Source organism: Chinchilla lanigera, unplaced genomic scaffold (assembly GCF_000276665.1).
Source record: "Chinchilla lanigera isolate Chin_1 unplaced genomic scaffold, ChiLan1.0 scaffold00047, whole genome shotgun sequence".
Classification (NCBI taxonomy): domain Eukaryota; kingdom Metazoa; phylum Chordata; class Mammalia; order Rodentia; family Chinchillidae; genus Chinchilla; species Chinchilla lanigera.
In genome coordinates this window covers 11,445,249-11,461,502 of record NW_004955448.1, presented here as the reverse complement: position 1 = coordinate 11,461,502, position 16,254 = coordinate 11,445,249, and the positions used below count along the sequence as shown (strand labels likewise).

General features: G+C 37.4%; 1 protein-coding gene across 1 annotated transcript in view; it reads right to left on the bottom strand.

Annotated features, from left to right (window-relative positions):
- Ppm1l (protein phosphatase, Mg2+/Mn2+ dependent, 1L) overlaps positions 1-16,254 on the bottom strand; it is a gene marked incomplete in the record, with an annotated part of 282,271 nt that overhangs the window by 86,756 nt on the left and 179,261 nt on the right. The window contains 1 exon segment of the mRNA XM_005393125.2: positions 7,882-8,056. Within this exon segment, the coding sequence (XP_005393182.1) occupies positions 7,882-8,056 (175 nt within the window).

Here is a 16,254-nt window from a genome sequence, read left to right as displayed (position 1 = left end):
GTATTTCAGTGTTCACTTCTTCAAAATGATACAAAAACCGGGCATAAGTATTAAAATCCAGGAGAGAAAAGTGAGCCGAAGCAAATATTCTAAAGATGGCAGATATGTTTAGGCGGTAGGAGTAGAGATTATTCGCTACTCTCCGTTTTCCCCCCATATTTAAAAAAAATGCCCTAATATACATTTATATTACTCTTGCAAGAGAAAAACAGAATTTAATTTTTTAATTGAAAGCTAGCCACAGGTCGCACAGACCATACTGGACTTTGTGAGTTCTTGAGGCGCTCCTGTTTTGCCTGTCCACCCAGCTCCTCTGGTTCCTGTGAGCAAGTCCCGGGGGACGCCTTTGGAACTCAGAGGTGGGATCCTGCTGGAAGACATGAAGTACGGGAACCTCAGTGTCTCCCCTCTCCCTCTAGGTCCTGTCTGAGAAACAGAGTGAGAAATTCACTATTTGTTGGAGTGAAGAACTCCTTGCAAATGCCTTTTGCTGAATTTTTTGTGTGCTTCAGGAAACCTGGAAGGATCCTAAATAATTCACATCTTCTTTCCTGGCTTTGGTTTCTGGATGTATGCTCAAATGTGTTCCGAAGACAATAAATGGCTTCCTTTGAGATCACTGATTACTATGACACTTCATTGCTCAATTAAAATACAAATATAGGGGCTGGGGATTTAGCTCAGCGGCACAGTGCCTGCCTGGCAAGCATGAGGTTGTGAGTTCAATTCCCAGTACTGGAAACCCCCCCCCCCGCCCCCAAAAAACCCACAAATATAACTTTCAGGTATCAACTATTTACGAATAAAATAAGTTCAACAGGAGGTAACCCTCTAACTATGTCTTTAACTGCCAACAGCACATTTGCTCAGCCTTTTACAAAGCTATTTTTTCAGAAACTACATTACAGTGCCGGGTGTGTCTTCACAGCACAGAGCTTTGCCTAGGCTCAGTTCTCAGAATTCTGCACTGAGCTACATCAGGGAATCACAAAGCACAGGCTGAAAAATTAATGCTGCTCTTTTTTCTCACCTTGTCTGGGGCGGTGTACGTGATCGTCTGACACTTGTAAATGGTTCTGTTGGTCCCCATCTTTAACTGAAGCTCAAATGCACACAATAAACAGCAGCTGAATTCTCTCCTTTCCTCATCTGCACTATCTGGCTCATGTCCTACCTGTAAGTGCTTTTTCTACATGGCTAAATCACGCGCTCACTGGAAAGCAATAGAGGTTTCTAGTGAACTGTAAGAATGGAAGAAAGGCCCTTCTGGTTTGAGATGAGCTCTGAGAAGCGGGAGATCTAAGTAGCAACTCGGGCAACTTTCTCAAGGTGTGCAGCATGACCGCTGAGCACTCCACACACTGCAGGTACACACAGCTTTCTCAAGGGCAAAGTACACAGCCCTTCTCCTACTTCCAGGCTCCTCTTGCTCCCAGGGCTGATGGCTCCGGCGTCTGCCACACAGAATACCACTCTCGAGTAAAAGGGCCTACTCTCCTCACAATCCCCTCCAACACAAAGTATTCCAAACCATGCTACTTGATCGTGTGTATGTGCGTGTGTGTGTGTGTGTGTGGTGTGTTTGTTTTTTCAGTACTGGGAAAGGAATCCAGGGCCTCTGCATTGAGACAGCCCCAGTCCCTAACCGTACCTTCTTTTTAACTTTTAATTTTAAGACAGTAGCATCTCACTAAACAACTAAATTGCCCAGGCTGGGTTTGAATTTGTGCTCCTCCTGCTGCAGCTTCCCAGAGTTCTGGATTATAGGTATGTAGCACCACACCCAGCACTTTATTCCTAACAAGAGAATATTACTTATTTATGCCTAAACACAGAAAACAATTAAAAGCAGAATTTGGGATGAAAGAAACATAATAATACACTAGCATAAAAATAAAAAACATGCAGAAAATTTCCCTCTTGGCATTTAAATCTTTCAACTTTCATCCAGTATACCTATAATGAGTATTTAGAATATTGTTACTCTCTTGAAATAGGGGAAACGCTGCTTTAATTTTTTCTTAAATCATGTCATTACTTTCCTTGGACAGTTCTCTATGCTAAGTCCAATCTACTACAATGTATATTCATTAATACTTCAACCCAAATAAAAACACTAATGGATCAAATACAAACCACAACTTATTTCTTATTCTAGATTCTGCTGACCATTAATAAACAGTAACAGAAGAATCTAGGGCTAGGAGTGTAGCCCAGTGGTAGAACCCTTGCCTCAGTGGTAGGGCATGAGGCCGGGGGTTCAACCCCAGCACAGAAAAACAATCTTAACTATTTTAATGAGGATTCACGAAGGATAACTCAGAACCTCGCCCTCTAAAACCTAGTTTTGCCTGACTCATACTGTCAGTCCTCATCCTACCAAGGTATGTATGACCAGGCCTCCTCATATGCGAATTCTGAAAAAAGCTCAGTGATGGTCCTTTTTTACCCAGTTTTAGGTACAAGTTACATGGACTGTGTGAGGAGAGCAGAGAAGAGCAATGGAGCCAACAGAAAATCAACAGCAGAAATAACAGCTACCTGAATGTTCAGTTACCATGAGACCAGAAACATAGTTTCAGCCCTGGAAGACATCTGTGAGTGTCTGAGGAGAATGGAGCTTTTGCAAGGCTTGGAGACTGATTCAAAGTTACACATCTGGTTGGCAGCAGAGCTAGGAATATAATCTGGATCTTCTGTTTGTGAATCCTCTTCCAATTATACCACAAAACGTCTTTCTTCCTATAATCATCAAATCAAACCATTTTGATAAAAACTTTTCTAAATTGTCACTATGGTCTAAAAGTTTGTACCAAATTCATATGGTGAACCTTAACCCAGTGATGACACCGGCTGTGGGTCTCAGAAAGGTGCTTAGGTCAGGAGAGCTCCATGGAGCCCTCACAAAAGGCCCCAGAAACCCCTCATCCCTCTGCCAAACTTAGAGGGAAAAGACAGCTATCTACAAAGAAGTAGGCCCGTGCAGGCGCTGAAACTGCTCACCTCTCGTCTTGGACGTCTCGGCCTCCCGTACCGTCTGCAGTAAATCTCTGCATGTATGAGCCACCCAGTCTGCAGTGCTTTGTCACAACAGCCGGAACGAACTAAGACCCTGGTTTCTGCAACTCCTGTCTTCTACCCAGGGTATAATACACAGTACTGAACTTTTTCTTGTGACACAAGGTCGCCATGATAAACATCTATGCATGCTGCTAAGACTGTGCGTGTGCCACAGGGCTGAGGACCGGAGAGCATCTCTTTATGGATTCACTGGAGGCTCCCACTCTCTGCTGTTCTCAGCGTCCCTGCTCCAAGTGTCACTCCCCTCCCCCCATTCTAATTCTAAACCCTTCATTTCCTGCCATCGGTTCTCTGGAGTAATATAAAATGTACACAAATACATACCATATTTCTTACAATATTAGGCACAGTAGCAAAACTAAAATAAAAAAATCAGTGTCCCACATAGGAGAATTAGTGAATGATTACTTCAAATAAAATATTATGTAGCCATTGAATTATTTTTATACAAAGAAATTTTAATGAAATGGGGAAGTACTTATGTAATAACATTAAGAGAAAACAGCAAAATATAAAACTACAAGATTCAATCACATTTTTAAATGCATAGAGCAAGAAAAATATACCAAAATATTTATAATAGTAAGATCACTAACAATTATTATTCTCTATATTATTCTGTATCTTTTATTTATTTCTGCAATGGAAGTACAATATTTTGCTCAGTATGCATGAAGTCCTGGGTTCAATCCCCAGCATCCCACCTCCCCAACAGTGTAACACTTAGCATAAGAAAAAAAATTAACACTGGAAAATATAACTCAACTAGTCAGAACTATGTAAAATAAAAATACGTGGAGAGTGGATAATAACCTAGAGTCTCTGGTGTACAGACTTGTCCACTAATTCTGTGATGTGGACTGCACATTTCTTTGCTGAATTTGCTCGACAGTCGACTTGTGGATGGTTCACATTATTTAAAGCAAAGAGAGTACACAGAAAGAAAACAGAAAGAAGGGGGAGGGCGGAGAAGAGTTCTAAGTCAATGCTTTTAGACAGTGTTTAAGGATTTCTTTTTTATTAATTAGGCCTCTGAAGTTTAGAAGCCACAGATGGTGATAACTGTCATTAAATCACTCAGGCTGATTTATCAGTGGATGAGCATTAAAGACAAATTAACCTCTCTGGAGACCAGAATATTTTTTAACTAACAAATCTTTCCTAGACCTGGGAGAGCTCAACTAAGAAGTGAAAACAGCCGGGTTAGCATGCAAGGAATCAAAGCAGTGGAAGCAAATAAGTGTCCTAGGATAGAAAGGTTGTATCTCCTGGGATTAGATGCTATTACCAAGTTTCTATCCGAATTCCTTTGTATTATGATGAAAGGTTTTCCTCTTAAATAGTATATTTTTTCTTATTTTCTCCTCTTACTTTGACTGAAATCATTAATATGTAAGTTATGGAGGAGGAGGCAGTGACTTTTTGATTTTACAACATACAGTGAGCCCACGTGTGCTTGCTACGTGACTTGTTTCCCAATTTAATCAGTATTACCCTAGCAACTATACTTGTAAACTTACTGGTTGACCATAATTTTGTCCTCCTCACACCCATCCTATGATTTGCCATTGGATCAGTATTACCTAAGCAACTATACTTGCAATCGTATCAATTGATAATAATTCTGTTCCACCTTAAACTCACCTCAATAAACACCCTTGAGAAGCAGGGTTGGTAGGCAACCTACTTTATGGGCCCCTTTCTGTCCCTCCTAGACAGAAGCTTTCTTTCTCTCAATAAACTCTTCCTACTCTTAAAAAAAGGGAAAAAAACCAACATATAATGAGAACCATTTGCCCATACATACAGAGGCCCCACCAAATCTGCAGCTCAGATGCTGCTTCACTTCTCAAAGCTTCCGAAGATCATTTTTTAATAATTCCCTCCACTTCTGCAAATACTGCATGCTAAGAAAAGATGAAAGGGGCTGGGGATTTAGCTCAGCGGCAAAAGCGCCTGCCTGGCAAGCGCAAGGTCATGAGTTCGGTTCCCGGTACCGGAGAAAAACCAAAAAAAAAAAAAAAAAAAAAAGATGAAAAATATTTTACAGTGGTTTGAGGAAAAGACAAGACCCAAATCTGCTCTCATGCAGCATTAGTGGCACAATTTAGCATTTGCGATCTGATTTCTAGCATAATCCCAACGTGACACATTTTGTTATAATAATACTCTCATGAAATACTATTGGCTCAGTTTTATAGATGAAGAAACAGATTCTAAGAAATTAATTTGCTAATGATAACATCAGTTAAGCTAGAGCAAAATCTTGGGATTTAGAGTCTAACTCTCAATCCTCTGTTTATTTCCAGTTGCAGAGTTTAGGGATAGGCTAATTCTGCACCCAGGTTGTTGCTCTTGCAGGCTATGCAAAGCACATGCGTACCTCTGAGGATCATAGCTGCTCAATAACAACGCAGGAAATTGGAAAATTATTCCTGAAGAGGGAAAAATTGGTGGTGGAGGGTTATGACTGACATTTACTTGTAGCCCTTCATGCCTTAAAATGCCTTCCTCTTTTCTTTACAAAAGCACTTTCAGCGTTTCTGTTTCATGGTTTATACTAATGCCCTCCCTAAAGAAGTGCATGTAAAACCTGAGCCACTTTCACTATCCCTTGACCCCCACCTGCCAGTTTAACTTTAATAGTGAATGAATATTACAGGCTATCTTTAGTCTCAGGTTCCGAGGGAACTTTTCCCTGCAGGTCACACAAGTATGTTTTAGCTTCCTCACTAGACATTAAAGAAGATCTGTTTTCTACATCTCAGGTTCCAGCCCATCTCTTCAGTGCTCTCCCTTCTTTCTTCTAATTACCTAGCACAGTGCATTGCTAAGTATTTAACAAATACTATGCAAATGAGAACTTGCATTATTGTGCTTGTAGGGTCAGAAGAGACCCCTGGGGAAAGTTAAAAGACCCGAGCCCTTTTTAGGGGGTAGAAAAAGCAAGCCCTGTGTGACTATGAACAACAAGCAGTTTTCAAGCAGCTTTGTGGTTCAGAGCTGACGGTCTGTGGTTTTAACACCTGCTTCTGTGTAGGTAACACTGCCCCACCAAGTGCAGGGCGCCATCCTTACCTGTTACAGCTTACGTTGAGATGCCCTCCCAAAGACTCATGCAGTCATGGGGGCGCTTTTTCAGAGGTGGCTGGATCTAGAGTGTGTGACTGATTCATGGTGCAATGCTCGGATTAAGGGTGGGTGATTGCTAAATCACTCCACTGATTGGTTTGGTACCACCCTAATCCTAATAGCCTAAATCTAGTATAAAAAAGGCAGAGAGATGCTGCTAAGGTCTCTTGCTTGCTTTGCTGCCTTCTGCCTGCCATGAACTGTTTATCCTCTCCAATGTCTATCTGTCATACCACCCTGCCTTGGAGCCAAGCTGACTATGGACTGTAATTTCTACAAACTGTGAGTCAAGTAAACCTTTCCTCCCTTAACTCTGGGCATCAAGTATTTTATCTCAGCAATAAGAGAAAAAGTAACTAAGACCCTACCCAAATTCCCCTATTAGTCCACCAGGCCAAACAGCCAGCAACAAGCCCAATAGCCAGTCAACCCAGTGTCCACCCTGCAGGGGATAAAGACAAGACCTCTACACACTCCCCATCCCTACGGCAGTAAGATGATCGAGTCACAGGAGGGAGCATCGGGACAGTGAGAAGGGGAGACAGGCAGAAAAAGCAGGTTATGGAAATAACAGCAGAAGTTCCTCATATTAAAATAGAGAAAAATACTATGAACATGAGAAATCCATTCTTCTGTACTTTTCCCCCCTTTTTTCGTGGGAGAGATACAATAAATTTAACCAGGATATTTCTGCTGCACAAATTTACTTCTATTAAAGAAGTAAATAATTTAACAATTGTAAGTAATACTGTACAAGTTTCACTGAAACTGGGCTTTAGCTAACAGATCATGTAAAGATAAAAATAGTGTTAAAAGGAGGTATGTCCACAACTTCATTAATAAGTTCCCTTATTAATTTAAGGATGCAGGAAATCAAAATTTCTGCTATGGTATTAGGGGATCAGTTTCATCTGAGTTGCTATGAAGAAGAAAGCTAAGTTCAGCTTAAAATTTAAAAAAAATTTTTTGAGACAGAGTCTCACTATGTAGCTCAGATTGGCCTTGAACTTACTATGTAGCATAGGCTGACCTCAAACTCATGGTGATCCTTTTGCCTCAGTCTCCCGAGAGCTGAGATTGCAGGTGTGTATCATCACACCTGGTTCAAGTTTTTCTTTTAAATCCTTCTTTAGAAAAGAAAATATCTAGCTGAAAAAGAAAATACCTGAATCAAGTAACAGCTCTTGGATTATCAGATGCAAAAGTTTTCAGCTGGTATCCAAAACTGAAGTAACACTTTAGAAGGTTAGAACAATAGTTATACATGCTTGATAAAAGGTGAGGAAACTTCCACTTTTCAAAAGAAGGGCAAACATATAAAAGTATTTGATATTTAAGAGCCATTTTTAGCAATCTCCTGAAAAGGTTTTGACATTAAAACTGTACAGATACTATTAACCTGATTATATAACTTTGAATCTCGCTTGCCCTTAATCTTCTACCTCAGAAAAAGGTATATATGTATGTATGTAAATATATATATATATTTGGTTTTTTGAGACAGGGTTTTACTATGCAGCTCATGCCAGCCTCTAACTCTCAGCAATCCTCCTGCCTCAGCCTCCCAAGTGCTGTGATTACAGGCTTGTGCCACCATACCTGGCAAACATCTAAATTTAAACAAGATCTATAAAAAAATTTTGCATGTGAATGTCAAAACAAACATACCTGCTTCATCATAGGAGACAGTCAATTTTTCTAGCATTTCTCGGTCAATTGACAGAATCTGCTGTTCCAGGATGGTCTGGTAAGACAGTACACTATTTTCTTTGTCTTTTTCATAGTCCTGAAGATGCTGTTTAAGGGCCTCTGGGAGTCGAGATTTTACATATTCAGCTGCAGTCTGCAAAAGAACAGAGAACTCCATTAGTATCTCCCATCTCAGGCTTTTCACTTACCCTCAGGTGCTGCAGAGAGAACTCGAAGCACTGTGTAACCAACCCTCCAGACAAGTGATCCTTGTCATTGTGCACCCAGCAGGATGGATCTTCAAATAGAATCACAGACCTCTAAGTCTTTCCACCAAGTTTAAAGGTATAAAATATGGCTTTGGTTTGTTTTTCAGAATTAGTAATACTCAGACTTTCAACTATTACAAAGAACTCTGAACGCCCCTGATAAAATTTTGCAGGATGCAAACATGACCGCACAAAACTGACACTTGAGCGATGAGCTCACCTGTGCTGTACACATCCCTACTTTGCTTTGCTGTTCTCCGTCCACTAATACTCACACCAGAACTCTTGTGAACTGAAGAGGAAGGAGAGCTTTTTGCGAAGGCTAACAATGAATAATGAGATAAATAAAAAATTAGATCTAAGACAATACCTGTTAATTTGAAAATAAATCTTACACATTATAAATATATAATTATACATATATAACATATACATATATTATTCTCTTTTTGTTCATTTGTTCATTTACTTCTGGACTAGTTGCATAACACACATTCAGGCACATCAGAAATCTCTGCAATGATCTGTCAATCAGGTAAGCACACTGTCCTTGAGGGTTGGAAGGAAGTCACGTGCATTGTGAATAAGGCCTTACAAACGGCTCCCACATTCTGCTGTGGGCTGGAGTAGCAGCATATGCTTCTCTCTCCTCGTTCAGAATCAGTCTGATAGTTAAATCACACTTTATAGGAAACATTAAATGATAGTTTACATCAGGTGAGTTCTGAAATTCTTAAACCGTATCTCTTGAGACTGTCAAGGGTTTGGCATGTCCTTATAGTACAGTCCTGCTCCACTTGCATAGTACTTAAAGCTGATAAACCAACAAATTAGGTGTATAGCCTAAGCTTATATTCATAAGCACTGAGACAGTTTTCAAATCAACTGCTAAAGAAACTGCCTAGGGGGTATGGATCTAGAATAAGAAAAAGAACTATCTACATAGTTTAATTTTTAAAAATACTTATAGGGCTATGAACTGTATAAATTAAAATACTGTTTGTTACAAATAAATGAAAAGATAGCTCATGTTCACGGATTGGAAGAATTAATATTATTAAAATATCCATACTCTCCAAATTGACTGATACATTCAATACATCTCTACCAAAGTACAAATAACATTTTTCACAGAAATAGAAAAAAATTCCTAAAACTCATAAGGAACCACTAAAGACCCCAAATAACCAAAATAATCTTGGCAGGGGGAGCTGAGGCAGTACAATGCACCTGAAATTAAAATATAATGCAAAGCTACAGTAACCAAAACAACATGGTGGTGGAATAAAAACAGACATAAACCAATGCAAAAAATATATATAACCCAAAAATAAATAAATGTGTCTACACTTAACGGATTTTCAATGAAGCTACCAAGAACATACATTAGGAAAAGAACAGTCTCTTCAATAGAGTGTTGGGAAAACTTAATAGCAACACATAAAAGAATGAAATTAGTTTGTCTCTCAGTAGACATCAAAACTGTAAGACTTGGAACTAGGAAACTGCTAAAAGAAAAATAGGAAAAATACTGCTAACATAGGCCTGGGCAAGGACATTTTAGATAAAATCTCAAAAAGCAGAGATAATACGAGCAAAAACAGACAAACCATAGTACAGCAAACTAAAAAGTTTCTGCACAGTAAAGGAAACAGTGAAGAGACAATTTACAGGATAGGAAAATATTTGCAAACTACACATCTGACAAGGGATTAATATCCAAAATATGTCAGGAATTCAAAACAACTCAGTAGCAAAACAAAAACAAATACAACAACAAACCAAACTCTATATAAATAATCTCGTTTTAAAATGGTCAGAAGACCTGAATAGACGCTTCTCAAAATACAAAGAAATGGGCAGTAGGCATATGAAAAAATGCTCAACATCACTAATCTTTAATGAAATGTAAATCAAAACCACCGTATCACCGCACTCCAGTGAGAAGAGCATTATAAAAAAGACAAAAGATAACAAATGTTGGTGAGGATGTACAGAAAAGAGCAGTCTTTTACAACATTTGTGGGAAAGTAAATTAGTATAGCCATTATGGAAAATAATACTGAGGTTCCTCAAAAAGTTAAAAATCGAACTACCATATGTTCCAGCAATCCCACTACCAAGTGTATAACCCAAATGAAATCAGTGTGTTGAGATACTGTACTCCTGTGTACTGTAGCAGTATTCAAAACAGCCAAGATTTGTAATCAAACTGCCAATCAGTGGATGAGCGAGTAAAGAAAATGTGGCACATGTAACCCACGTAATACTATTTAACCATAAAATGACTAGAATCCTGCCATTTGAACAACACAGATGGACCTAGAGGGTATTACATTAAAGGAAATATGCCAGGCACAAAAAGACATACATTGCATGATCTAAATTTCAAGAGAGCTATTCTACAGCCAGGGGACTACAGTTAATGCTGATACATTGTATTCTTGAAAAATGTAAAGATGGTGGCTGTTATGGGCTATCACCACAAATGTGAGGTAATATATTTCAGTAATTAGTCAAATTTAATGATTTTACAATGTATATGCTTCAAAATCTGTTGTGTAAGATGAAAATATACAATGTTATATCAATTTTAAAATAAAAATAATATAAAATTCATGTGAATTAAATATGCAAAGATATTTGTAAATACACACATAAAATCTGATACATGCTGATCAACAAAGGTTCAGAGTTTTTTCATTTGTAAACCAGTATAGTCTATGTTCTTTGGAAAATATGAGATATGATCACATATACTGACAGGAAGAACGAACACCATGATGTATTACTGTTGAGGTTAAAGAATAAAGCTTCAGAGTACCAGTGACAGCGTATCCTTTTTATGTAAAGCATACATTTCATGTATTATACTTAGTATTATACTACGCGCAGGAGCAAATGTGGAAGACACGCTTTACTTTCCATAGTTCAGTATCATTTACATGTTCTTAATTACTGTGATTTTAAAAAATTATCTTTAAAATATATTTGTACCCGTCATAGTTTTCTTTTAAATGTTAGCACAATTTAGGTTGAAAGAAACTTGCCAGAGCAATGACAACTGACTTCTCAGGAACAGTTATGTGGAGAAGTGGCAGGGAAAAGTTGTGTTTCAGTCCTCAGAGTAGCTGAAGATAGTGTGCACTATTTATTTCCAGATTTATATTTGGACTCTCTAAGCCAGATGCTTATGAAATTACAACTTTAAAATATCACCAAATATTGTCTGATTTCTCTGCCAGCCAGTTAGTGCAGAACAAATAAAGTTAGTCCACAAAATGTAAATGACCTCATCACATTAGCATAACATATTTAATTCTACAGTTTAATAACAATTTTCTACTGGCACTGGAAAATAATATTCTGACACTGGTGAATAATTATTTTTAAACTCACACTATCTAGCTATTCAGTGTGACATCCGTCTTTCATGAGAAATCTATGAGTTAGAGAAAATGGTTCTCCAACTCATTACACTTTATAAATATTGATATATGCTTCATTATTAAAAGCACACGACATATTTCCTCCCAATTGTGTCCACTGACTGTGTCTGAAATAAAATTTACTTTCATAACTACAAACATGATGGAATGGTTCCTGTATCTTTGACTATACTGGGGCTGTATTTTGGCATTTCATTTCTAAAACAGTATAACTCCATATGTAGAGTTCTTTCTATTGGAAATGATTCTTGGGAGGAACAGAAGGAAAGAACTCTAGGTAAAATATTAGATTCTGTCAAGATATTTCAAGACATCTCTTTGATACTGGGGTGACATTCTAAATGTATTCAAATGGCAGTTTTACCTTATGTTCAAGCATGAGCTTATGTTCAAAAATATATTTTTAGCTGAGACTGGAATTATTCCATAAGTAAAAGATAATACAAAGAACAATTTAAGTTTAAAATTTTTACTGAGATTGTAAAAATGAAGTGAAAAACAAAATTAAAATATGAGGTTACTTACCTATTCCTTAATCAATGGTAAATGCTACTGGGAGTTTAAATCCTAATTTTTATATTTTTATGAATTAACCATTCAGAAAACAACATTATTGCTAACATGATCAGTACCCTGCCTGTATCCAGTACTTTATATTTTTGTAAGCAATTTATGTCATCATCATTCTGTCTTTTCACAGTAATTTCGAGTTAAAGTATTCGGTTTTGTCCAACTTCTTCATATCCTTCAATGTTTGGCTCAAGTGCTATATACTCTGTGAATGCTGCCTAATCTAATGTCTATAAACATTAAGAGCATGCCACAGACTTCCAATACTTTGTGTAAGTATAGGTATTTTAGCTCCTCAGTTTGGTGGAATAAGGACTGTATTTTACATATCATTGTGTTCTGCCAGCATCTGCTTCAGTAATTGTGCCATAGGAGTGTAAGGCCGCGACAGTAAGCAAGAACCAGGTACTTTTAAACAGCCTTTGGAGAAAATGTTTTGATGGTTTTTAATTCTTTACCTCCAAACAAAACTTCCTTCCATAATTCCAAACAGGGAATAAGAGCATGGTTTTCTACTAGCAACTGGAACCACACCTGGTCTTTAATTATCATTCATGCCATGATTTTAGAAAGTAATCAGCTCAAACTTAAGTCATCACTTGCCTGCCCAAATGGCAAATCATACACTTCACACATAAAGCTGGATATGAAGCTTTGTTTAATGCCCCATCCGTGACCTGCTCCGTTCTTCCCTTTACTTGTTCATTTGGCAAAGGGCTCGATTCTGCCAGGGACTCTTGGAGGAGTCTTATAGAATGTACCTCAGAACTGTACACCTCAGGTGAAGACTGTGAATTTCCCTGGACATGCAGGGAATCTGTACTTACAGAAATGCTGAGGAGCCTCAGGGCAGAAAGCAAAAGAAAGGTCACAGTTTCCCTCCCCACAGAACTGAAAAGGAGTTGCCTCCCCAGCTCCGTAGTAAACTGACTACTATAAGGCAGGGCACAAAAGGTGTCCACTGGCACTTACAAAATTTCCATAATTTACATTATGCACGCCACCTTCACTCTAGAAAACGGCAAATGGCCTGCTAGAACAGACCCTATAAAAAGAACTCCATAGGAGAAAAAAATTTTAAAAAGTAGAATTATATCTCAGTAAGTAGTATGCTGATACTGGTCATTATGCTAAAAAACTTATTTATTATTATAGTGACATGTTGTTTAAGAAATAACTGACATATTAAAAATCTTGGAGGGATACAAAAGTGTATTCTGAGAGCTACTAAATGTTTCACAATTCATCTGAGTAAAGCACATTAAATTTCACACTACTAGGAGGACAAACCTCTACCATAAAGGAACACGAAATTTTGATGCGCAAACAGAACTCACATGAAATACTGGGAAAAATATACATTTTACAAAGCAAATAATAAAAGAACTCTTCAGATGAATGAATGTATTTACTTAATACATGAGGCATGTTAAGCACTGCGCAGCCCTAGGGAGATGAATCAGGAGGGGACAGAGAAAGAATCAGGAAATCAATCTGGGGGAGTTTAAGTCTAATTTTGAGGTAAGAGGTACTTATTCGAGGGTGAAAAAGCAATCTAAGAAGCTGTGACTGTGAGCTCCTACAAAGGAATAGTAAAAACATGAAGCTGAATGTAAGATGCACTGACACAGAGCGAGGTTAAGTGCAGGCAAGTGAGAAGTCTGACGGACAGGAACACTACTGGCTTACACTGTGGACAAAGAAAAGCATATAATCTCTTTCGACAGAACATGAAAAACTGCAACAAAAACCTTCAGATGATTTACATCTTTTACCTAGTAACTGTTTTTAGGAATTTTTTAAGGAAAAAGAATTTTTTACACAGGGTCTCCTGATGTAGTTCAGGCTGGCCTCGAACTCCCAGAGACCCTCCTGCCTCAGGCTCCTAAGTACTGGCATTAAGGTGTATGCCATCACAGCTGCCCGTAAGGAAAATTTAAAGATGACCACAAACACTTGTGTGCAAACATGTTTGTCAATGTATAACCCATAATGAAATTATTTCAGAAGTTAGTTGATTAAATTATCACATAACCATGCAATGGGATAAAACGCAACTACTAAAATCATGCTTTGGGAATGACAGTGTAGCTTGGTGGTTAGAGCTTTTGTGCAGCCTCAGGGAGACTCTGGATTTGATCCTCAGCACTAAGAAAACAAAATAAAAGAAACAAAACTTCAGAGAAAGAAGAAAAAAGTTATGAAAGAATAGTAAATTATATGGGAAAATGTTCACAATAAAAAGCAGATTAAAAGTAGTATAATTATGTATAAGGAAAAACTGGTTGAATTATATTAAAGTGTATCATTAATTATCTTAGTAATAAGCTTGGTGATTTTTTTCTTTATATAATTTTCTGCATTTTTCAGATTTAATAAAATAAAATAATACTTCTCTCTGCCAGCCCTGTACCAAATGTTTTATGCATGTTAACTGGTTTAATCCTTGCCACAACCCCAACAGTTTGTTTTACAGATATGTAAGACTCAGAGAGGTTAAATAATCCTGGCTATGCAAGAAGCACTAAAACAGTAAACACCAGTTGCTTTTGAATCAGAAAACAGAAACATTAATTTTTTTAAAAAAGGAGATGGCTACTGTGGTCACTGGGTTATCAGGTAAAGTGGCCCAGGTCGGACAAAGCCCAGGAGAACAAATGAACACATGAGCAGAATTTGGTGACAGAAAAGGAAAATATGTAAACTGGCTTTAGTTTTACAAGACAGAAGTTAAAGATGACAGCGGGTCTATCGAGAGTAATGGGAAAACCAAGTAAATGGAAAAATACATTAAATTTACTTTGAATATTTAATGAAAGCCTGAAAACTACCCATCTCTGCATATCAGAGAACACTCACTACCCCCAAATACCTCTACAAGAAGAAGCTGTTAAATTCATTCTATACAACTGGGAAGAAAAATATCAGACACGTTATTTTGGTTGCAAATTTCCAAGAAGAAAAAAACTGGTTTCAAGAACAGATATTAAGTGATATAGAATTAAATACAGCCTCCAATAGAAAAATACCACAAGAAAATTAGACCTGTATTTAAATCACTTTTAGTATTTTTCTCTGGAAATTTGCAAAGGTCAAATTACTACCTTTTTTGGTCTTTGGGAACTAAAAACAGGTTTCTGCTCTTTAACTGAACTGTGAAAGTATGTCTCATCTTATTATCATTTTTATTTAATACTTCATGTCATAATTGTGGGATTTTAAAAATGTTGCACCCCTTCCTTTTTAATTAAATGTTCTATTTTCTTACCAAGTTTAAAATTTAGCATATTACATGTAATTTTTATAAAGCTTTAGGTATAGTATTCAAAAGAATGTAAGCTATTGGATACTCAATAAATTCTTATTTAGAAGACATTTTTAAAACCAGGAAATGGATTTTATCATAAAGTTTGTAATGAGTTGTATTGTAAATGCTGATCCTCATACAAGATCCAATTTCAAATTAACTTTTAAAAACCAAGAGATAGATTTTAAAATTTCAAAACCTGGGGAAAGTATCTGAAGAAGAAACACTTACTTTTACCTTAAGAAAAGTCTAGAGTACTTTTCCAAGACAAAAAAATTTAGAATTTTATGATCTTGTGATTTTGTTATCCTTCTACACACACACACACACACACACACACACAAATTTAAGCAGAGAGATTTCCTTAAGTTCTGTTCAACCATACAAATAATTGATATCAGTGCTTCCATGCCTGCCTAACTTAGAACTCAACACTCTAGACTTTCACGGTTCTTGCTGTAGTTATAAATGGATAAGCTCACATCAAAAGGGGCTGGTTTGTGCACCAGGTAAGGGTGCATTTAATACTGCTCACATGTACAATAAGACGGCAGCTCTGGCTCTAAGGGCATCTAATCAATGACTCTTGGTGAGGAAGCTGGTGTGAGGAAAGCATACAGCAGGTATGATGGGAAGCCACTTCTGCAATATTAAATAGAAGAAGGCTACATTTTACTCAGGGGTGATAGCTAGATTTTTTTTTTTTTTTTTTTTTTTTTTTTTGGTTTTTCTCCAGTACCAGGAACCGAACTCATGA